The sequence below is a fragment of the Chrysemys picta genome, chromosome 8, assembly GCF_011386835.1.
Source record: "Chrysemys picta bellii isolate R12L10 chromosome 8, ASM1138683v2, whole genome shotgun sequence".
NCBI lineage: Eukaryota > Metazoa > Chordata > Testudines > Emydidae > Chrysemys > Chrysemys picta.
The window spans coordinates 18,267,028-18,292,344 of record NC_088798.1 but is presented as its reverse complement, the minus strand read 5'-3'; the positions used below and the strand labels follow the sequence as shown (position 1 = coordinate 18,292,344).

The 25,317-nt window shown below is 41.1% G+C and overlaps 1 protein-coding gene across 1 annotated transcript in view; it reads right to left on the bottom strand.

The window, feature by feature from the left end:
• CACHD1 (cache domain containing 1) overlaps window positions 1-25,317 on the bottom strand; it is a 203,710-nt gene that overhangs the window by 44,642 nt on the left and 133,751 nt on the right. Inside the window, 8 exon segments of the mRNA XM_005300064.5 lie at window positions 2,804-2,927; window positions 3,508-3,526; window positions 3,528-3,658; window positions 6,256-6,489; window positions 7,689-7,838; window positions 12,623-12,839; window positions 14,187-14,331; window positions 17,552-17,678. Of these exon segments, the coding sequence (XP_005300121.1) occupies window positions 2,804-2,927; window positions 3,508-3,526; window positions 3,528-3,658; window positions 6,256-6,489; window positions 7,689-7,838; window positions 12,623-12,839; window positions 14,187-14,331; window positions 17,552-17,678 (1,147 nt within the window).

Sequence of the window (25,317 nt, the reverse complement as noted above, 5' to 3'; positions counted from 1 at the left end):
GACACTAAACTTAGCCCACTGAGCAGATTTATATTCCAGTAGCAAACCAGATTAAAAAAATAATTCTAGACAAGATCAAACCATCTCAGATACAGAGAATTTTAACAGAGTGACACAACTCAGTTTTTGCATATGAACACAGCATCCTGACTATGCATGAGGTGAACACTACTAGGAGCATAATCATGACATGTGCTACGTGCCGACACAGGGAAGTATGGGGTCACAAGGGCCACCCCCTTCCAACCTAGGTGAATGGGCCCAGACTGAGTCTTTGCTCCATGGCTCCCAATGTGCTGGCCTGCGCAGCTGAGCTAGCATGCCAGTGCAAGTAATCTGCAATGAATTTTGGGCTGGCACAGATTACTTTTCCCTTGGAGCAAGGCAGGAATAAGGCAACAGATTGTGACTCTCCAAGTCACAGTACAGACCGTAGTCCGCTCCTGGGACTGGAAAACTATATGCTGTCCTTTACTCAGAGCTGGTGGCAAACCCACAAACTAGCCCTAAATTCGGGGAAGGACGTATTGTATTACCCTTGATGTTCTACACTTAGTGTACATTTATAGTGCAACTACCCTTTCTAGAAAGTCATTGTTATTACATGGAACTCCTGTGTAGTCCTTCATACAAATTTTTTTCTCCAAGACAAAGCAAGTATTTCTAATATCTAAATGATGTGTTTTATAAAGAGAGCTCAGCTAGTTGTACGTGCACAGAATTGCAAGTCAGAAGCTCCCATGTTCTAATCCTGATTTGGACACAGATTTCCTCTGTGGCTTTGGGCAAATCATTTAACACCTCTTCTTTCATTTCCCCATCTGCAAGTGGAGGATCAGGATACTTATAGACTTTAGAGAAGAGTTGTGAAGATTGAAATTTATAAAGTCCTTTGAAGATGAAAGGCTCTACTTAAGCGCTAAGTACTACCATTATTTTTAATTGGGGTATTTTTGGATTGTAAATTTAGAAATAAAGATAGAAAAATTGAGATTCCACAAGAAAAAATAACCCAAAATGCAAATATTCAGTGGGAGGCGGAACACTGAGAAGTAGTAACAGTGAAGGGGCCCAAATGGACAGCAAATCACACATGGTTTAGCAATGTGGCAACAGCCAGCGAAATAGGCCAATGCCAGATTCTCTCTCTCTAAATCATGTATTGTCACATCAACCCCTACTTGGGACAGAGGGTGTGCCTCTGTTCTCTGTGCAGTTGCGTACATAGAGGCATCACATGATATAGCAGGGCCGGCTTTAGGGCGATTCGCCCGAATCGGGCCCCGCGCTCCTAAGAGGGCCCTGCAACATCCCTAAGGGCCCTCTACTGATGTGCCGCCGAAGACACCGGCAGCCAATTGAGCTGCCGCCCAAGACAGCGGCGGGACTTCAGCGGCAGCTCAATCGCTGCCGCGGAAGAAAGACCATCCGCCGACGTGCCGTCAAAGGCACCGGCAGCCAATTGAGCTGCCGCCGAAGTCCCGCTGCTGTCTTCGGCTCTTTCGAATTGGGCTCCGCAGTGCCTAAAGCTGGCCCTGGTAGGGAGGAGTTTCTCCCCATATGTCTAAAGCCAGGTATATGCTAATGAGTTAGGTTGACCCAGCTACGACGCTCAGGGGCGTAAAAGATCCCCACCCATGAGCAGCACAGTTAAGCAGACTTAACCCCTGGTGTAGACATTACTAGGTTGATGGAAGAACCCCTCCCATTGCCGTAGCGAGTGTCTACACTGAAGTCCTACAGCGGCGCAGCTGTGCCACTTTAGCAGCTTAAGTGTAAACCTAGCTTCACTCAAAAGCCCTTCGAAGTTTACAGAAAAACTCCCAAGGACTTCAGTGGATTAGGATCAGGGTCTTTCTGGATATGGTGCAACCATTCCCAGCACTTCCAGTAATGGTATGGGCCCACGCCTGCCAGTGTGACCCCCACCCCTGCCAGTGTGACCTTGCCTGCATTCTGTGTGTGAAGTCACACTGCAGGAGGACACCATTTTGAAGAATGCACCACCATGATCCCAGTGGAGTGACTGCATGGATGCCATTTTGAAGAACGCGCTGCTCCGAGTCCCACCAGTGTGACATCATGGGCACAGTGCATATGATGTCAAACTGGTGGCGGCAGAGTAGAGCACTCTTCATTAGTATCTCCCATCCATGATCCAAGACAAAATCATGTCTGATTTTGTCTCAATACCACACAGGGAATCATAGAAAAAGAGGACTGTCCGGCTTAAAACCGGACAAATGGCCTGCCTAACCACACCTGAAACAGTGAAAAAGATCTAAAAGCTGGAGAATGTTCAGAAAAGAACTGCAAAAATTACTAAGGAGGAGGATAGGGGCTGGAAGGATTGAGGAAACATTTTAAGCAGCAGATATGCATACAGTAGTTTGATTACTTATTTGAACCCCATGTAGTGAGAGTAGTTATTTAGGATATTAACTAGGAATTACTGTCTAAAATATAGGAAGGAAAAATCCAGACTGAATATCAAGGAAAACTTCCCAACAATCAGCTCTACTATTAGATTAGAAGTCTCCCCCAAAGGAAGCTGTGGAAACTATCGCTTGGCACATTTAAGGATAGAATGGATAATGTGGTAGAAAACACTGTCCTGCACTGGCAAGAGAATGGGACCTCGATCCTAGCAGGGATCTCTGGGTACTACTGCAATAGAAATATTAAACACAGTAATTATAATTCTATAAAGTAGCTCCTATTAAAGGGTTTTGTACAAACACTTCTGAGTCCTGTGAATCATTGATCTTAGCAAGCTATGACTTGAGTCTCAGTTCTTCCTTACCTAAGGATGTTCTGCCGAACCAATTCAAATTTTGGAATGTTCTCGTAATGTATGATGTCAGTGTGAAGTGGTGGTTCAGACAGCAAATAAGGCCTTGTAAGGGATGGATGCATAAGAGTATACCCTAAAAAGAACAAAAAATGTGTTCAGTACAAGTGTTGGTTCAGTATGTAATAAGCAGAGAAAGAACATAAAAACAAGTACACTGACTACATGTATGAAAGTCCTCCAATTTACTTAAGAAACTACCCTAACAGTAACCATACCATCACATCATAAAGCAGTTTAGTGACAACAGAATTTTAAGAACTTGGTAAATTAACTCAAACAAAAAATGACTAAAATGACCATAGCATAAAAAGTGAAAAAACTTACAATATAAACAAATTTACTTGCAAAAGCCATAGTTTTGGCTTTCTGGCCTACAACTGTGAAAACAATCTATTTCATAGCAACATTTTTATATCAATGAAACCCCTGTATAATAAACGCAAACCATAAATCTGCTTATATACCCTATCTGTCCAACAATTACTGTTAGACAGAACTACTTAAACAACTGACACACAATCTGTTGAGAAACGGCACTGTTCACTTTACCATTCTACTTACAAATAAGGAGCAGAATAAGGAGTTGGTTTTCTACAGTCTAATTTCACCAAACAGGAAGATAATGTATTTATGTATCTGAACCACAAAATCACCTTTATTGTCTATGAGAAATTGTGTAGGAAGCCAAAGAATCTTGATAATAGGTCACATCCTCCAAGATATATGCCAGGTTAACATCCACTCCCACAATCCCAAGCAGCATGTTTCCAAAGTAACAAGGTTTACTTACAGTCATTATCAGACCTTGAGATAAAAGGAAGAGCACAGAAAGCATTAGCAATAATGAACTTGCCAGTTAATTAACGTAAAGTATGTTCTTCACCAGTTCTGTGCTAAATAGAAAAGAGGGGATGTTAACTTGTGTAACCAGGTGACAAAAACATCCTTTTGTCCAGCATATTCAATTTTCAAAAAGTTGCTGCCGTAACATGTAGGAGTATTTTCAAAAGCTAAAATTAAAGACTTAGCAAGTAGGCCCCGATTAAACTCCCAATGAAGTCAAAAGACTCCCACAGGTTTCGATGGGTGTTTGATCAAGTCCATATGTAGGCTTCCCTTCGTAAGTCACAGTTCTGAGAATTTGTATGTATAATTCAATATTCAGTTCAAATTCAATATGTATAATTCAACCCTCTGTAAAAGTTAAGGCAATTTTAACCCATTTGTTGCAATTGTTTCCCTAGGACAACGTGATATGGTGACCCAGTGAAGTACCAGTAGTAGTACTATGATCATCTGATTCAAGAAATGCTTTCAGTGATAGATGTCAAACAATGGTAATACTTGAAGCCCATGATTAAATAACAGCGTTAAAGACAACAGAAGCTCTATCAGCTTTGACATCTCTTATTGACAGCACTTCTGGAGTCAGAATATAGAACTGCTGCTAGCATTTAACAGTAGAAATGTGGGAGTCGGGGCTTGGTGACAGGATGGAAGGCTGAGAAGTGGAAGTTTAGGAAGTAAGTGAATTATGCTACAACAGTTGTATTCCCCTTCTTCCATCCCCATATTAGCCACTTTTTACCTTTCTGGTGGTGAGTTAAAGTGGTACATTGAATATACCATAAGTTATTAAAACACACAGTGCATTTTACATTTTGTTTCTTCATCGGCACACAGTCAGATGCCTTAGGGACAAGAATGTGAATTAATATAAAAAGGACCTAGATTCTCTTTTTTTTTTTCTTTTTGTATTTTTCTTAAGGTCTGTATTTTTACTCCCCCCCCCCCATGCAGCTATAAAAATGTTAACAAGAATAAAAAAATCTTACTCGTAAAATATGAATTGGGATGAATTTTGCTCATCTGATTATATATGTAGTATGTCAGCCTCTTCTTCTTAACTAAATCCCAACACAGCCATTTTACTGGGTATTATAACCAAAAGCATTACAATGATTTTTAGAAATGCCTGAGGTAAAAATGTAGCAGTCCATTTCTGTCTTACTTTCTGTGTCATGGCCATATGGAAACTCACTCACCCCTTTAATATAAAACAGATATCAAATTCATCTCCATAAATGAGGTTTTTTAAAAAAATAAAAAAACCCATGCACACTCCTAATTATGTAAGCTAAATCTATTCAATTGTACCATTTATAATCCTTATGTTGTACAACTTCTCCACTATGCTTGGATGTGGATGTGTGAGAGATGAGTGGCAATGCATCACGCAGAGTGATGAGAAAAGAGAAAACTAGGCTATCATTCTGCATGAGAGAAGCATGTCCAGGAGCAATCTCAGAACACAGGGAGGACTTCAGACTCTCAAGATCAGATGGCAAATAAGGACAACCTGCCTTAGAGGTCTGGAAACCCTGGTGAGCCATACTCCTTAACCCCTCCTCCATAACATCACACAAAAGAAAATGGAAAGCAATGTCCAGAGAAATGCAGGAGTTGTTAAGCTTATTAACTCTAATAGTTAGTAATTACCAGGGGCGGCTCTATGTTTTTTGCCGCCCCAAGCACGGCAGTCAGACCGCCTTTGGTGGCGTTTCTGCAGGAGGTCTGCCCCGGTCCCGCGGATTCAATGGCAGTTCTGCGGGTGATCTGCCGGTCCCGCGCCAGCATACCCGCTGCCGAACTGCCGCCAAAACCGCGGGACCGGCGAACCTCCCGCAGAAACGCCGCCGAAAGCAGCCTGACTGCTGCCCTCACAGCGACCGGCAGGCCGCCCCCTGCAGCTTGCCGCCCCTGGTAATTACATAGCACCTTAAATCTTCAAAGCACTGGGAAAACACTAATGCCATTCCCAACTCCCCTGTAAAGTAGGGTTTTTTCCTCCTCACTTTACAGAAACATGAGCAGAGGCAGAGAAGCATCGCTTTACAGACTAGTACTCTGTCTCACAATGACATTCAGGCCAGTGCAAGAGCCTATATTAAATATCCTCCAAGTCCCAACTCCTCCCATAAGCATGTGAAAGGGGCCACATGTGGAACACTGGGGCCTTTGCATCCCTATGCACTTTTTATGAGGGCTCTGTGCAGGACTGGCTGCATGTTTCTTGCGATCCTAGGCAAACATTTACACATGACATCATCCCCTCATCTTCTGCATAGTTCCATCTGATTTCTCTATTGCAACCAAGTAAAATAAAACATGTGAACATTAGGGTTTATACAGGGTTTAAGCAACAGGTCAGATTCACGTCCACAACTGCGCTATATCAGCACAAAGTGGTCTGTAACTGGTGGATCTGGGCAACGTATTTGGGGAAACACTCCATTGATGTACAGCCATCATAGAGACTCCGATTTCATCCTACTTCTGGCCCCCAGGCAAACATGGTGTAGTAACCATGATGTTCAATTTCAGATTTTCTAAGCACTTACCGTCTCCCATTTCATCTGAGAAGGGCAGACTGAAGACTGCCTCATCAATCATTCGGTTGGGGAGGTTTGTATAAAATCGACCCACTGTGGTTTCCAAGTTACTGAGCTGGTTCAAGACCATCATACTCCCCTTGATCACAGGTAGGGCAGTTCGATCAGGCACTCCATACTTCACTGAGTTCTGTTCTGCCAGATCTCGGAGAAATGCCAGTTCTTTTAAGCCTGTCACTCCCTCTGAAAAAGAGATATTGCCAGGATAAGGGAGCAGAAAGTAAGAAATTTATTTTCAGTTGAGTCTCCTACATCTTACTCCAAATTAAAACTACAGTACAGTACGTACTTTGTGTTGCCAACTCATGCAGTTAGTCTGAACATGGTGAATGCCTATTTACGTGGAAGTGTGGAGTACTGTTTAGTGACTAATACTGGTTGGGTGAATTATAATGTAGGTATAATCAGTCACTACAGGATTTAAAAGGTGTCCACTCAGACAATGTTCCACTGTACAGAAACTCAAGATGGTTGCTCCATGTCACTATTTCAATATTTTTTACCATTTTTTTTTTAAACAGAGAGCTTTGTGTAACCCATTGTCTCCCACCAGTGGCTAGTCCATGCAGAGATTTATGAATCTGCTATGCGGCCTTGGAGTTAATAGACCTTGTCCTTTAGCTCAAGCAACAGAGTCTCATGCTTTTAGAGACAGATCTGCCAGGATTCAGTCCCTGCAGATGACCTAACAAAGGGAATTCTTGAAAGTGGGGACCCAAATGGGAATTTCATCTGCTATACAGCCACACAGTGTGTTAGTGTGGGTTGCATGCACATTCTCCGTGGCCAGATATAAGCTTCCCTGGATGGGGTGCGTGTACAACCCATGCTAATATGACAGTCTACTGCTTTCTGTGCTACAGATATTTTTGAAAAAAGGACTATGATTCCACTGGGTCAGTGTGCGTACCTTTAACTTTATTCTTGGCTTAAGCACCAGTTCAGCAAAGCACTTAAGCACATGCTTGACTTCAAGCTCAGACTTAAATCCCATCAATATCAATAGGAGCTAAACACATGCTTACGTGTTTGCTGAATTGGGGCCTTAATCGGGAAACTCTTCCAAATTCCGTCTTGGTGTCGGAGGGTGAGGCTCCAGCAAAGTCTATAGTTACACCACGTATTGAATTTGCCCCATGGTGCTTGGCATTCAGCATTTCAGGCAACATATATAAATCAGATCGTTTGAATTTTGGTTTGCAAACATATGACTAAGTAGTTTTATGCCCCAAATAGGAAACTGTTATAATCTGCGGAATGACCTCTGGATTCTAAGGGCCAAAACTCACTTTTCACCCTTTCAAACAAACAGACACAGAATAACACTGCACCGGGTTACTAGAGAATTTTAATCTACCAGAAATTTGGCACACATTTCTTACCGTTCATGAGTGCATAAGTGAGAATCATTACTGAGTTATTGAGGAAACTATTTTCTTCATTGATGACACGGAGAGTAGCCTTTTTATCATCATCTGAAGCATCTTTTGATGTAATCCCAGCTGACAGATAAATTATGACCATATCTGTATCTAATCAGAAATATATATGGCAGACAGTATATTAGATTCCAATTTACTCGAAACATTCAGCAATGCAGTAAAAATCCTTATGTCAGTAAAAGAAGATAAATGTGAAGTTATCAACAACCTTACTTATAAGAGTGGATGAAATGCATGAAAACACTCACTGTGTGGTTGTGAAGGCCTTTATAATTCCCAATGCACTTTCAGTTCCCACAGTTTCAGCTAACAAAGATTCACGAGTTTCAGCTCACACATTCTAACACACTATATAGTTTTCTAGTCCAGACTGTGATTTCTTGGACTAGACAAGTTCTGTCCTGGTCAGAACATGGAAGGGAAACAATCCAGGAACACAGAGTCCTGCAGGAAGTTGTTTTGGTGATTCAGTACAGTGACACTCCTCCCTTGAGAGGGACAGCTTCATCCCACAGGGACAGCCCTGAGCTTTCTCCTAGCTGAGACCTAAGGTGCATGTAGTTACTAAAGGTCCTGTGGCAGGAGTTGGGATGTTAGCCCCCAATAATAAAATTTCCCTATAGGTAATTACATTTTGCCTACCTTAGATCTCCATGCCATTTTGGCTGGTTGGAGTATTCTTCACTTTTTGTCCAACACTGCTAAATAGTGAAATGTCTGCGATGTCCCACCCCAGGGATGGATGCACTTGAGTGATTCCTATATTTAAAGAGCTCTTGGTGGCTTTCCAGCTAACACAGGAGTTGTGTGGAGGGTTACTGCACTAGTGGCAGTTGTCAGCAGCTGCCTGTAAAAGTAACTCTTACACCTCCGTTTGTACTTTGGCCACCACCTGTCTGTGATAACCCACCATGTCTCCTACCTATTCCCAATACGACCTCATTTATAATAGCATATATTAGCATTTGCTAGATCTGAGCTGTGCTGCTTTTACATTGTTGAAATTTAAATAGGTTCCCCCGTTACTATTTCGTATCCCCCCCCAAAACCATAACCCTCTTCCATAGTTACACAAAATGAAAGGAAATGGACACATAAAAGGTCTCTGCATTGAAACTGAAATGGAATATGGGTCATTATTTAAGTAGTGTTACTGAACATTTCATAGCAGATATCATATTAGTAGAGGAGAATCGTGTGTCTCACACACACACTTTACTAATTAGTTGCAGCCATGAAGCTTCTTGTTCAAATTATTAAAGCAAGAATAGAATTTGTCCCTCTATTATCTGGAGAAATATGCATGGGGCTAACTCACAGATTGAATAGTCAGAGAAGGCTCTGTGGCACCCTTATTTATGCTATTCAGTAAAGAAAGGGTCCCTTTCACCCTCTTCAATTTGTAGCTAAGTGGACGTACACTGAACTGTTTTCTGCTTCTCCCCATTTTTCTTTTGCAGAGGAACTCCAGGAGCAACTGGGTGAGTTTGACTCATTTACTGAATGACTCATTTACAGAGCAAACTTTGTGGCCCCTCTATGGTTTGCAAAAGCCCCAACTGCAGCAGGGATGCTCTCATTACGCGGCCTGTGAGTCAGTGAAGAGGAACAAAAGAAATCCAAACAATGTTATTGGTTCATTTCTCATCTCTTCAGCAGGAAAAAGTTGGCTAGGCACTAGGCTATAGGGCAGTGGCTGGTGAGGAGGAGGAGTAGGAAGGTTATATTAACTCTATTATGCACTGATGTGACACTGTGGAATACTGTGTCCAGTTCTGGTATTCACACTTGAAGAAGGAAGTTGATAAATTGGAGCAAGTTTGATTCTGCATTTCCCAGCAGCTCACAGCACCTGCATTTTTAGTGTAGCATATCTGATGTCATGAAATCTTCAGTAGAGAAAATAAAGTACATTTTTGCCTAGTTTCAAAAATAATCATTTTGTTGTTGTTGCAAAATTTCTTGTTCAGAAGCCCTGGTGAAGCAAATCAGTGGTTTGAGCGTTGGCCTTCTAAACCCAGGGTTGTGAGTTCAATCCTTGAGAGGGCCATTTAGGGATCTGGGGCAAAAAAAATAGTTGGGGATTAGTCCTGCTTTGAGCAGGGGGTTGGACTAGATGATCTACTAAGGTCCCTTTCAACCCTGATATTCTATGATTTTGGGGTGGAATGTTTCTGGTCACACTAACTTGAGATGACTTCCTTGTCGGCATTCTGGCTCCCTATATGAATGGGTGTACAATGGTAATGTGGGGGAAAGAGATTCTTACACCCTCACCCCCTCCAGTGCTGGGGCAGTCAGAATTTAATCCATGGCTTATGTGTTTGTACAGCTCCTAGCACAATGGGGTCCATGACTCCAGGGCTCCTATGTAATATGGTAATACAATAACAAACAAACAATAACAAACACCATCACCACCACTTGATCTTTGGGATCCTAAAGGATGGAAGGCACTATGGAAATGCAACATTATATGTTATAAGTTTGAAGAATAAGACATGACACATACTTACCATTCTAAGTCATTTTGCCCTACTTAGACTGAACACATATCAACATATTTTTCAAGCTGTAAAGAATGTCTTATGTTAGCGGCCTATCTCAAAACCTCAAGTAAATTCAAATGAATGCTTACGCTCCATCCTATAGTTCAGCATTTAAAGCATCTTATGTATCAGTTCGGGATCATACATTGGTCCTACAATGCCAAAGCACACTGAAGCATATTTCTGAAAGACTGCTAGCTTACCTCTGAATTCCCTTGCTTTGGTGGAAATGTCAAGTCTTGCCTGACTGATTTAAAAAAAAAAAAATAGTTTTGAACATCAGTTCACTGTTGTGTGTGTTCTGAACTAATGGCTTGAAAACGATTTAAATCAAAAGTGTTTTTTGATGCAAAGAAGCACCGAAACTTCTATTCTCCTTTCCTTTTTTATTTCCCCCCTCCCCTCACCCCCCACTCTTTAACTAGAGACAGCTTTTAAATCTAATCTGGTTTAAAAAAAACTCTCCTCCAGGAGTATCCTCTTATTTCCGGGAAAGGTTTTATGACAATTAGCCAGTTCTCCTATACAGTTAATGAACCACATTTTCCTTCCTACAATAGCACTGGGGAAAAAAAATAAAATTTTTTTACAATACAAAGCCCTTAACTCTCCCAAGAGCCCGGTCTTTAAATTTTCTCCACTTCTGGAGCAGGCTGTGCATTACTCGTCCACCTGGTGTGTCCTGTAAATCCAGAAGCTACAGGAGTTTTGTGGCTGTGGTGTATATATACCGTTTGCAAAGCACTTTACAATACTTTGGGATTAAAGGCACCACATGAACGTAAAATAATTACTGAGCTGCTGGTGACACCAATATAATAAATATTGTCAGAAGGCTGGGGAACGCAGAAACGTCCATCTTTTCAGTATAATTCTTATCTTACACACCAGGAATGCCTCATTTTTTTCCATTATTAATTTACTTTTCTGCATGTGAATGGTTTCTCTGACACGCTTGCAGATCCTTTTAGGGAACAGAACATTAAAAATTCACAGTAAAAAAGAATAATATTATCTTGTTTCTTTTTGTACCAGAAACAAAAATTAGACAAGAAGATTGTTTACAAGAAAATGGAAGTGCATCACACATCCTCTTCTCAGAATCATTGTGTCCTGTCGCTCAGGCTCTCGGGTTTGTGGTACACATTATAAATCTTAAAAATTCTTTTGTTCTCACACATAGCCTTAAAAGGAGAGACTGTGTATTGAACTTTGAGCTTCAAATAACGTGTCCTTATGTACCAGTGCCTAAAATATAACAAGTATTATTCATGAAACTGAAATAAACCCATGTGTTTTCACACTGCAGAATATACCAGCGTCTTCTATTCCCAATACACATGGAATGCTACAAACATAAGCAAGAATCTATTGCCAACGTTCTTTGAAATAACGAATGATAACTAAGTAAGACTTATTCCAGCCAACGTCAGCTGCATTAGATTTATCATCACCAGGCCGCTACCCTTCCCTCACTTTGTCACAAGTTAAAAGCCTGCCCTTGACAAAACCTATGTTTGAGCTGAACTAGACAGAAATACAAGATAGCCTCAGATATGTTGGGCCTATAGCTCAACAGATCCGAGTGCTTACCAATCTAGAGGCGTACAAAGTGAAATGGGAGCACAGTTCACTCCATTGCTCCGGGTCGAGCACCAGGCTCCTTGGATGTGTGTTATTGCTTTCTTTTCTTAATAGTAAGTTTCAGTTAAGGCTCTCTCCAGTGCCCATTCGAAACAATGGGAAGTCAAATAGAAAGCATGGGACTAGATATGAGTAACTCTACATGTCTTTACACACACAAATTCAAGCAGATTTTCTTTGAGGAGTGAGAATACAGTTAGGCCACCCTCACACATACATATAAATATCATACCATATTTCAGGCACAGTGGTTGTTCTCTGTGAATGGTTTTGTTATGAGAAATATTAATATGTTCCCAAGGACTTTACATAGCCAGAGCACATCAGTGCAAATGGGAATTTTACCTGGCAGTGAAAGAAGTTTGCTGTGCTAATGATTACCATTAAAAAAGATCCACATCTGGGAAATAATTCAAAGATCTGGCAACTCATCCCCATAATTACATATTACAGATAATAAGGGAAGTGGGTGGAAGAAGCAAATGAAATGTAATGGACAATTTCAGCAGTCACTAAGTAAGTGGATTTAAAATCCAGTGTATGCTATTTGAGCGACATGGTAAATACTTTTAATAAGACACTGCCCTGCCCAGGCTCCTGTCAATGTGAGCAATTCAGACAAAAAAGAAATATGTAAACTTAAAAAGAACAATATAAAGGATTTTATAAAAACAGACTTACTTCCTTGGAGTTTTGTGCCATTGTTTGTATTTCGTATTAATTGAAAAGCCTTTTGAAATCCCACTGCATGCTGGGTAGGGTTGTCGGATGATTTTATACTGCTAACGAAGGTGGACATCTTCCTTTTTGTCTCACTAGTGGCAGGAGACAAAAATGTCTTATAGCACTGATCCAGTGAGCAGGTTCTTACTGTGTCTGCCACGGTTAGCACTGAGATCTTAAAAGAGAAGAAAATATATTGGATTATTTTACCATTTATAATTCTTTATGTACTGATATAGCACACAAATGATAAGCCAACGGAAGAGTTTCTGTGGATTTAAAACCAATTGTTAAAAAATAAAATGCTTGAGGCATAAATCCATCACATTTGAAAAGGATTAGACTTATGCTGATTAAGGTAAAAAGAGACTTTGGCCTTTTTTCTCAGATGAAATCTGCTTCATTCTGCTCACACATAATAGTTGCCTTCTCTCATAGGCAAAAAATCTAAGCAAGCTATAGATATCTCAACCCAAAATCTGCAGAGAGCATTTTCAATAAATCTCCAGTGCCTACAGAAAAATGGTGCGCTTGTGGGAAAAAACTAGGAAATTTCCATAGGCAAACATAATGAGCTCTATACTAACTTACTGTACTTTTCATATTTTATTGAAAGTGAGCCAAATTCACCACCACTTTTTATCCTGTAGATAAGTTAAAGAAAGCAGTGATAATCCTTGCACTATTAAATGTATCAGTAAGATAGTTTATGAAATAAGTGGCATACTTTACTATGAGCTATGATTGATGCAAAAGTAGTGACAGAATAAGAACACCGCTGCATACCGCAACAGCAGTAAATGTGTGCCTGTAAAACTGATCTCAAAATTACCAAGTTACTGCATAATTAATAAAAGTGTTGTTTTAACTCACAATAAATATTTCTCCTTCATATAACCCCTGATTCAGCAAAACACTTAAGCACATGCTTAACTTTAAGCGCATACTTAAGTGTTCTGCTGAATTGGAACCATAGTACCTTCTACCATAGAATTTTAAAACTCTTTCCATGCATTAAGTCTTATTCCTATATTACAGATGAAGAAAATTAAGGCAGAGAAAGATAAAGTGACCCTAATGTCATGCAGAATGTCTGCAACATAGCTGCAAAATGGAACCCAGCCCCTGTGCTTTAGCCATGCTCTTCTCTTATCTAAACTCTCTAGGAGCTTTGCAGACCTTAATTATGTTTCACACCATCCCCGGAAGGTAATGAAGTAAGTTATCTTCATTTCACAGCCTGGAAAATGGTCTCAGAGGTTAAATGATTTGCCCAAGGCCACTTAGTGTGCCAAATGGTAGAGTTGGGATTAGTACACAGCTCTCCTAACATCTGGTCCTGTACCTAATGCACTGTATTCTCAACGCTTCCCATTACAAAAATGGTTACAAAACGTTTCCTAAAAAGCTGAAAGCATTTGTTTTAGATAAATGCAAAAAATGAAAATGTAAACAACCTCCCACCCCTCCGAGGATGGTTAAAACTAAGGAAAGACACACTAGTGGCTTAGTGCAACCTCACCTTATCATGTTCATCTATAGAGATCAGAATAACCTGAGCTGCATCTTTGGCAATTTGAAGTTGTGTCTCTGTGACTGAAGCCCCATGGTCCACAATGATAACTATGTGCTTAGACTGGGGTCTAACCGTAGAGACATAGACAGGCCTGAAATGACACAAACATATTGACATCACAATGACCTCTCAGCTTACAGTTTCCATAGTAGTTTACTAAATAAAAGGAAAAGAAAAAAGGAATAATTGCTTGGCTTCATGAAATTTTACATTAGCGAAGAATACCTTGAAAACTTAACCTGATGAGTTTACGAGTAGGGTTGCAGGGCTAGGAAGCATTAGTCAGGTAACAGGGTTCACAAAGAGAGAGAGATAAGGTCCGTGCCCCAAAGAGTTTACAATCCTGCAACACTTACTTTTTACTTCATGCCTTTGAGTAGTTCCACTGAAGTCAAAGGGACGATTCATGCAAGTCAAGTTAAGTTTGCACATAAGTGTTTGCACGATTGGAGCCTAATTTCATACATCATGCAATGACAACTGACAAATGACAGGGAAGAGGAAGGACAATAACAAGGCCACACAATTACTGTTTTGGCAGATGGACGTCCAGAGGTTCTGCAACCTGTAATTTTTGTAGAAGTGTATTAACTCAGTGACACAGTCTGAACAAGTCCCCTGCACAATAAGTGACTAAAAGAAGATTCCAGCTACTATAGAATGATCCACACAACTGACACCGTGGCTAGAATATTTAAACCAAATGGTCAAGTGTGAGTACCTGCAGATTAGGCACCTAAATCCTGATTAAGGCACTTAAATAAAAAGGGCTTGATCTTTAGAGATGATGAACGCTCAACTCCCACTGACGCTAAAGAGAGTTGTGGGTACTCAGCACCACTAATAATCAGGTCTCGTATTTGGGTGTCTATTTATGTTGGTGCCCAATTTTAGACCCTAATTTTGGAACATTCGGCCTTAGTTATCAACCAGCAACTTGCAGTGAATGACCTGTTTTGTTAAAGCATCAGCAGTGACAGTGTTCGGGCATACTGTCTGTAACTATCTCAGCATACACAGCACAAAGATTTTGGAAACAGAATGAGTAAGAGTGACAAGGAGTAACTGCCTCATGATGAACGCTTGATATAGTCAATCTTGGCCATATGGAGAGATAAATACAATACTGGATGTTTGTTGGTTACATGACAAGTAAAAATCTGTGCAAGCTGTGTATAATTGCGTTAGCACAGTAGGTTTGGTTTATCACAATGAGAATAAGGCTCCTGCCAGGAAGGGCTTTTCTATGAATGCACTGGAATGTAATGCACATAGGTCATGCTCCACAAGCCCTTCTTATCTGTGCATTTTTAAACTGGATTATCAAAATTTGTCAAAGTCTGCTAAAGGCACTTAGCGTTTTCGTGTGTATGTGTGCCAACATCAAAATATACTACTTGGTGAAATGTTCAGATATAGTTTGATACTGTAAGGTACGTGAGAAAGATTTACCAAAGATCTCTTTTCAAGGCCTCAAAGCTGGAACAAATTAGAAGGATCCTGAATAAGAAGTAAAAACAACAGAACCCTTTCCCCTGTTAACATAGGCCTAAAACTACTTGACTTTAAGCATGAGTTTTGGGATCTAATTTTTAGGACATCAAAATCACCCACAGAAGTCTTATTAGAGGAAATGCAGAATATTTTAGAAAAGGCATTGAAATAAACAGCTGGCACAAACCAGTTCTTAATTATAGAATAGGTTGCAGCTCTACAGCGGTATTAATACTTATCATTTACACAGGTTTCAGAGTAGCAGCCGTGTTAGTCTGTATCCTCAAAAAGAACAGGAGTACTTGTGGCACCTTAGAGACTAACAAATTTATTAGAGCATAAGCTTTCGTGGGCTACAACCCACTTCTTCGGATGCATATAGAGTGAAACTATATGCATCCGAAGAAGTGGGTTGTAGCCCACGAAAGCTTATGCTCTAATAAATTTGTTAGTCTCTAAGGTGCCACAAGTACTCCTGTTCTTTTTATCATTTACACAGTACTTCTGATCTTCAAAGCACTTAAAAGGTTAACTAGTTCATCCAACAAACCCTCTCAGGTAAATACCAGTAAAAAATATCTCTAATTTACTTATGGAGAAATTGAAGCAGAGATTGAGTAATTTGCACAAGGTCAGAGGAAGTCTTTGTCAGACCTGAGATTAGAACTCAAGTTTTCTTGGCTCTCAATCTTTACACCACACCCTTCTCAGACCACAGTATGTTCAAACAAGCCAAGCCACTCAGATCATATGATGATGACTATGGGGTGAACACCTACATATTAGATTAGATTGCTCAATTTTGACAGATAAGCAAAACACATTTTTCAGTCTCTATGATCGTCTCTCTCTTATATGGAAATATTCCTGTATGAACTAATATCTCCTTAGTAAGATTCATTATCCAGCAAGGTTAGTTAATATACAAGGAGAGAATTAAAGGCGACTAGATTTTCTCAAAAGACCACCACGAGGTGCCTTCGTATGCTGGCAAGCAAATTACAAAGCTGTAAGGCCTTCCTAAGTAGTCCATTACTTCCAATGTTAACCATGTATTTAAAAAAATTTAACTAGGAGAATTCAGAGGCCTTTCTACAAAAGGGAAGTAGGCCTCAATCCTGCAGTCTCCAGACAGGCAGAACTTCCCACTACAATGAGTGGGGAGTTCCTTCCGAGAAAGGATTGCAAGATCAGGCCCAGTAACTCTGCATTACAGCACTTGCAAAGGAGTATAAATTTCAAAATGGTGGATGTGAAATTCAATTGTAGGAATAACTTAATATTACAACCTCTCACCAGGTTGCTCTATGCATTGGTGCTAAGTTCATATAGTGAAGGGCACTAGAGCCCAGGGAGGAAAGAAATTGTACTGAAACTACTTTCCAACAGGGTTACATCATAAACAGATTATTAGCATGGCTATCTGAATCATCCAACCGCTTATTCCCTAGTTTATTGTTCAGTTTCAAGTAAGTTTCCTAGCAGAAAATGAAGAACTGATTTTCTACCATCTTCTGCGTTTCTCTACCATCTATGAAATGTTAGCAGGCTGAGGCATTACTTACAAATGTTTACTGGCTGTTAAGGTTATTAAGCTGAAGCTAGGGAGAAGTGAGTGTATCTGGGGGTAATCTTATTTTATCCTTCCAAGTAAAATCTCTACTGAAAGTTTTATTTGCTGATTTTTAGAACAACCTAAAGAGTCAACGTTCATGAGGACTTTTTTAGAAAAACGGGAAGCTGGATTGAAAACAATATTTTGAGAATATAATTTTAGCACTTGGTTTCATCTGAACACAAAAAGAATAAAATCATACCTGCTACGGTGTTCGTAACTTCCCTTACACCGGAACTTGTGTGCTGGAAACACAGTAAAAATGCCTTCTTCTGAGCTAAAGTATTGCCATTTAATTCCTGGGTTAGACTTCAGATTGTCAGCAAGAACTACGGAGTGAAAAGGAAAAAAAATGAATGGGACTGCAAAGGAAAGTCAAAGGAGATGTATGCATTTATACATGGCATCTTCAAAATACCTCACATTTGCATAAATAGCAAGAATATCCAGAGTCATAATACCTAAAGCCAACAACAACAAGTAGTAGTATTGGAAGAGAGATAAAACTTCATGTCTCACAATCATGTATGTTCCTGATTTAACTTCTAAAATCCAAACTGTTCAGTTTGGTCATGTCCTTAGTGATACTTTAATATTTTTTTGTGGAGAACACCACATTTTCCCTAGCCATTGTTTCACTGCCATGAACTCGACTTCTTAGTATACAATGAATTGTAACAGATTGTACAGACGTAACAGATTGTAACAGCTCCTTTAGCACACCTGGACATTTCCTTAGTACCTGCATTCTCCATACAATTCATAAAGCTGCTCTTTGACCCATCGTGTCCATGCAGCTTCTCCTAAAAGGCGTCATGCACATACAAAATATCCACTTTTCCCCAAGGATGAATCCCCAACCACTCAAATCCTCATTGAACATCGTCCCCTCCAAATTCCCAAAGCTCTAGTACATTATTTCCCTACCTGAGGGATGATGGGAAGAGTGGCTCTTAAGGCAGTAGAGGAGGAAGGAAGGCAAAGAAAGCTGCATAACCACCAGTCCTCCCCACTGCAAACATACTACTGCTGATGCGAGCATCTCCCTGAAAAACCTCCTGCTTTCCCCTCCAGCTCAGAAGAATATGAGAGCAGCTCATCTGTACATGACTACAAGAAAGCAGCCTGCAAAATAACCTTCACTTTGTTGCTTCGATACACAGCTCGACCCACTCCACGGGCAGCCTAACACCAGGAAGCCAACAGGGGAGGAAGGGAGAGAGAACAAAAACACAAACAAAGCTACATTAGTGGGAAGAGGCACCCACCAATGGGGGAGTTTCCACAAAAATAAAATGGGAACCACTGCAGTGATCTGTATGTAGTTGTGGGGGCTCTGAATTAGGAGGCTGTTTTTAAAGTGATAGCCCAAAAATACACTTGAAACCACTAGCTCTTTTGTAATCCTTTCACTTGAAAATGGTTGACCACACACACACACACACACACACACACTTTACAAATAAACCAACACCACAAAAGTAAAATCCATCCCGTTGTCTAGCAGTACTGACTGCAAAATATTGATGACTGAGGTTACACACTTCTTGAAATTCAAGTCTGTGATGGAAACAATGATAAGCAAGTTATATGCAAATGATACTATTACAAATAATATTTGGGCGGAAAATGTTCAGAGAACCTTGACTCAGGATGATACAGTATCCAATGAATACTATGTGTCTATAGAAAACGGAAGTTAAATCATTAAATGGAAGTCTATTATTTATATAGTTTATACATGAATCCCCCCATGCATTCTGGTCCATTAGAAAAAGTCCCTTTACTTTTCTCAGTGGCGGATCATGAGGGCGCTGAACATTCTTTATACCAAAATAGCCCCCAAAAGTAACTAATAGATGGCCCATAATGAGGCTATGGCCTGATCTGCTAAAATCCTCTGGCTTATATATTTTCATGATCTAGTACAAATATTTTGCGGAACTTTCAGTAAATATGGTTCCCATCATTCAGGGCTCAATAATAACTGGACCTGAGAGTGCGCCGGGAGGGATTAAAAGGATACAAGAAGCTTTCTCCCAACTACACCACACCCTCATTTGTGCAAGGGATGGACACCAGTGGTGGTCCCTGAACCCAAGGATTGCTCCAAGCTTCCAGAAAATGCTTCACTATAGATAGGGCCCTACCAAATTCACGGCCATAAAAAACACGTCACGGACCATGAAATCTGGTCTTCCCCCGTGAAATCTGGTCTTTTGTGTGCTTTTATCCTATACTATAGAGATTTCACGGGGAAGACCAGCGTTTCTCAAATTGGGGGCCCTGACCCAAAAGGGAGGGACGGAGTGTGTGTGTGTGTGTGTGTGTGTGTGTGTGAGTGAGTGAGAGAGAGAGGGGGAGACAAGGGATTATTTTAGAGGGGGTCATGATATCGCCACCCTTACTTCTGTGCTGCTTTCAGAACTGGGCGGCCAGAGAGCGGCAGCTGTTAGCCAGGCGCCCAGCTCTGAAGGCAGTGCCCTGCCAGCAGCAGCACAGAAGTAAGGGTGGCAATACCATACCATGCCACCCTTACTTCTGCGCTGCTGCCTTCAGAGCTGGGAAGCCGGAGATTGGTGGCTGCTGATTGAGGGCCCAGCTCTGCAGGCAGCAGAGCAGAAGTAAGGGTGACAATACCATACCAGGCCATCCTTACTTCTCCGCTACTGCTGGCGATGGCTCTGCCTTCAGAGCTGGGCTCCCGGCCATCAGCCACCGGTCTCCAGCTGCCCAGCTCTGAAGGCAGGGCCATCACCAGCAGCAATGCAGAAGTAAGGATAGCAGTACTGCCAATCCCTTCCCCCCCCCCTTACAATAACCTTGCGACCACCACACAATTATTTTTGGGTCAGGACCCCTACAATTACAACACCATAGCATTTCAGATTTAAATAGCTGAAATCATGAAACTTACGATTTTTAAAATCCCATGACTGTGAATTTGACCAAAATGGACTGTGAATTTGGTAGGGCTCTAACTATAGAGAACAGAGCTGTGGCCCTGTCACCCTGTACCAGTTAGCAAAGCTGGTCGTTTGCCAGGGGAACACAAGCTCTTTGTCAAATGGGGATGCAATGACCAAACTCCTGAGCTGCAGTGGCACCAGAACCTCCTACCTTGGGCTATGGCTTTATGTTGTAATTGTGCCCTTTGGCCTTTATGGGCACACAATTTTATTTTAAAAATTGTGTGTCCTTTTTGTACAAAATGATACTGCTCATTATAATCAATCACCATCATGGTCGTTGTACCAGGCACTTTTATAGCACTTTTCATCCAAAGCTCTTGCAAACCCCTTTTATGGTAGGTTAACATTATTATACTCATTTTACAGATGGAAAGTGAGGACCAAATAAGCACAGTAACTTGTCCAATGTCATACAATGAGTCAGCAATAGAGCTTGAAACATAGCTTTTGGGGACAGGATCCCAAAGTCCTACTCCAGTACCTAGAGATTGTTCATTCATTCCTTAGACTGCACTTGCTTCATTATTAAAATAGGAAGTGTTTCAACAAAGTTTTAATTTATGAAGTGAGACTTAAAAACTTTAAGTAGACGTTTAATCCTAGAAAAGAAACAGCTGCCGGACACTACAAAAAAGTCAGCACAACAGCTGTATGCCAGTAATTTATACCCAATGACATTAACAAAACAGACATGGCTCAGTGAGAAACACATATAATCTCATCTGTCCATGATAAGGTTGATATATCTATATCTATATATCTACAATTAAGAATTATTAATATTTGATGCTAAACTAACATTATTTTACAGACATTACAGAAATCTGGATTAAGTACACTAAATTCAAATCACCAGAATTAGACACTCATATTCGTACCACTCATATTCGTACCACCTCGTACATGTGTTTCGAACACATTAAAACCACGAGTCCTGGGCTCCCAAAGAACTGCACCCTGAGACACAGAAACAGCACTTGGATTTTTTTTTTTCTCTTACAGTCATATGGAGATTTCTTAGCTGTCACTTAAGGTGCGTACCTCTCCTGTTACCAAAAAAAGACTGACACAAGATGAAGGAAGCAACAGATATGCAGCACAACTGCTAGGTTTCTCCTACAGATGACATTAGACAGCTGCACTCCCATTGATTCGCTTGAAGCAAGAGGAATAAACACTAACAACGCACAGAAGAGGGAGAACACCAACTTATTAGCATAAGACTCCAATTTGTATGCCATCAGGACGACGACAGAATTCAATTCCACGCAAGCCAAACTGTCCTTTCCACTTGTGACAAACTAAAACCAAACTTTTAATAGCTGAATTACTTTGGCTTTTTGCCTAACAGTGTTAAAGGGACTGCATCAGCTTTAGATGGATGCATTTTGTAAAAAAAAGTAGATTTTCTTACTTGTGTTACAAACACCTCATTTGATTAGAAAGTTGAAAGAACTTTGGGAAAAGATCTTATTAACATTTCACCTTTAATAAAGAATTTACTTCTTGCATTTCCCTCAGGATGGAAGCTGAAAATAGGCAAGTCAGTTTCATGTTCTGGTTCTCATACTGAAGTATTCCATATGGAATCAATGCAGGGGAATATCTCAAGCCACAACTAGATGATATACTTCCAATACCTGAGTGGAAGATTGTTATTTGAAGTACATCCTCAACAGCTTAGCACCTTTTTTGGGTTTCCCAGACTGGTTTGTGACTATATGGCTTCTCTCTGTCCAGCTCAGTGCATTTACCTTGTACAGTTATTGCTATTTTTGTCCTTTATCATTATGTTAGTGTTGCTAACTTTTGCAATACTATTGAGCGTATAGTATCAGAGGGGTAGCCGTGTTAGTCTGAATCTGTAAAAAGCAACAGAGGGTCCTGTGGCACCTTTGAGACTAACAGAAGTACTGGGAGCATAAGCTTTCGTGGGTAAGAACCTCACTTCTTCAGATGCAAGACTCTGTTGCTTTTTATTGAGCATATGATATTTCATGTTTTTCTTTATGTCCCAACTCCTGGAGTCATGTTATTAAGTGTCATTTAAAAAAATATCCAGAATTTCTAGTCCTCATCGTTGTGGAGAAAAGCTTGAAAAGATGAACCATAAAGGCTAAAAAAACACAAGGCACATGAAACCCCCCCCCCCTCCCCAGATTTAATAGTTTTAAATTTTCATGATTTTTAAACCAATCATGATTTGTGGAGCCTGACTCTTAAGCAACACTTAGGGTTGGTAATGCTGAGTCTGTCTATTAAACTCCTCGTCATAACAAAATATAGGATACAGCATTCACACAAACCAGTTTTGTACCCTCTTTCCCCTCCCCAATATTAGAATGTAGAAAAATTTACTTTTTTTACATTTTGAAACAAGAGGCTCAGCATCTCTGAAAAATCAGGCCATCAAAGTATGTGCAGGAATATTTTGTAGCAGAGCACTGAACTCCTGTTCACTATTTTAAACTTGCATTTTATTATTAGTTTCCCTGCCTGGCAGCGGGTTTTGCAAGTCACAAGTATGGGCTGCTGGAGAGAATTGCTGTGTTGTTTAGTGGGTTAAAAGACTGCCAGCAAACATTTTAGCTACTCGCTTTTGGTACAGGTGTGGAATAACTGATGGAAGATGTCAGAAGTGTGTTCAGTACTTTTTTGGGCTCTGCACTTAAGCGAAAAGATCACAGTTTATTTGAAGATACTATTGGTTCATGTATGTACTGTGCCATACATTTGAGCTCACAAGAAGTTGTGAACACTGGATATTTAAATTAAAAGGTCATCTGCGTAATTTTGGAATTTAACCACTTTTCAGCATTGAGAAACCGCTAACTGCAGTATTGCGTCCAGTTCTGGGCATCACACTTTGATAAAGATATGGACAAATTGGAGAAAGTCCAGAGGACAGCAACAAAAATGACTGAAGGTATAGAAAATATGACCTATGAAGAAAGTTGAAAAAACTGGGTTTGTTTAGTCTGGAGAAGAGAAGACTGAAGGGGGACAAGATAACAGTCTTCAAGTATGTAAAACGTTGTTATAAAGAGGAGGGTTCTCCTTAATCACCGAGGACAGGACAAGAAGCAACGGACTTAAACTGCAGCAATGGAGATTTAGGTCAGACATTAGGAAAAACTTCCTAATTGGAACAGATAACCTAGGGAGGCTGTGGAATGTCCCTCATTGGAGATTTTTAAGAACAGGTTAGACAAACACTTGTCAGGGATGGTCTAGATCAGTGGTCTTCAACCTTTTTATACCCAAGATCACGTTTTGAATCTAAGGGCAACTCAGAGATCTACGCTGCTCCTTCCCCTCGGCCCCACCCCTTCCCCAAAGCCCCACCCCGCTCACTCCATCCCTCCCTCTCTCCATTGCTCGCTTTCCCCCACCCTCACTTACTTTCACCAGGCTGGGGCAGGGGGTTGGGGTTCGGGAGGGGGTGCAGGCTCTGGGCTGGGGCCGAGGGGTTTGCAGTGTGAGAGGGGGCTCTGGGCTGAGCCTGGGGCAGGGGGTTGGGGTGCAGGAGGGAGTCAGGGGTGCAAGCTCTAGGAGGGAGTTTGGGTGCAGGAGGGGGCTCCGGGCTGGGGCAGGTAGTTGGGGTGCAGGAGGGGGTATGGGGTGCTGGCTCTGGGAGGGGGCTCAGGGTGGGGCTTGGGGTTCAGGAGGGGGTATGGGGTGCTGGCTCTAGGAGGGGGCTCAGGGATGGGGGTTGGGGTGTGACCTCCCACCAGGCAGCACTTACCTCTGGTGACTCCAGGTCGACGGTGGGCGCAGTGAGGCTAAGGGACCCCTGGGATGTGGAGGCCGAGGGGCATGTGGCTTCGCGTACTGCTCCTCTCTGCAAGCACCGCCCCCCACAGCTCTCCTGGCCAATGGGAACTGCGGGGGTGGTGTTTGCAGGCAGGAGCAGCGCACGGAGGGAGACCCCTGCTTCCAAGCTGCAGTGGCTGCTTTCGGGAGTAGTGTGGGGCCAGGGTAGGCAGGGAATCTGCCTTAGCGACAGCCACACTGCACTGCCGCTGGAGATTGCAATCGACCGGTTGGCGACCACTGGTTTAGATAATACTTAGTCCTGCCTCAGTGCAGGGGACTGGACTACATGACATATCGAGGTCCATTCCAGTCCTACACGTTTATGATTTAACAAAGTGGTTATATCAACAACCCTGACAATTAGGCTACTAATTTCTCACTCATATAAAAAGGCTGAATTTCTGAAATTTCACCAAAATAAAATGTTTTAAAATGGGTTTTAAAAATATATCTTTGAATGTTACCAGTGAATAATCTGGGATTTAACCACTCAGTTAAAAGTAACTCCAAGAGTATTATTCCATCTACAATATATAAAAAGTTTGCAAAATTTAAAAAAAACTTTAATAATTACTGCATTAAAGCTAGACTCTATTATTTTGCTAACGAGTCACGCTTTAAATTCAGCTCCTCTCATGAGAAAATAAAAATGTTCACTTTCCTAATGAACTGATTGTTCTCAAACCTCCAACTAATTACCAAAATCACTACCATCCTTAATGGCCTCTCTTCTTGCTCTTCCTTTTCAAAAAGTTCTGCTGGTTCATTTCCTTCAGCTAGTGAGTTAGTTTAAGCCGGCCTTCTCCAGAGACTGCCAATTTTATCATAACCCCCTGTTTATTTTTCTATGACCACAACATACAATCTCCTGTCAGACAAGCAAGGACTACTACAGCTGAAAAAATAAGCTTTATTTCCTTCAGGTGCACTCTTATTTTCCATCTACTAAAGCAACAAGAAATCCCTGCAGAGTCTTCCTACTTTCTTGTTCCCAACTACAAAACCAAGCAGATATTCTTCTTAGGTTCTATTCTCCCTCACCCCAAACCTTTTAATCTCTAAAATGATTGACTGTACTTTAATATCTCATATTTCCAGCAAAGCCAATCTTGGGACAGGTTCTATAAGCACAAGAGCCTGGCAAAACGTGTCACAAGGTGGATTGCCTGCCTGCCTTCTA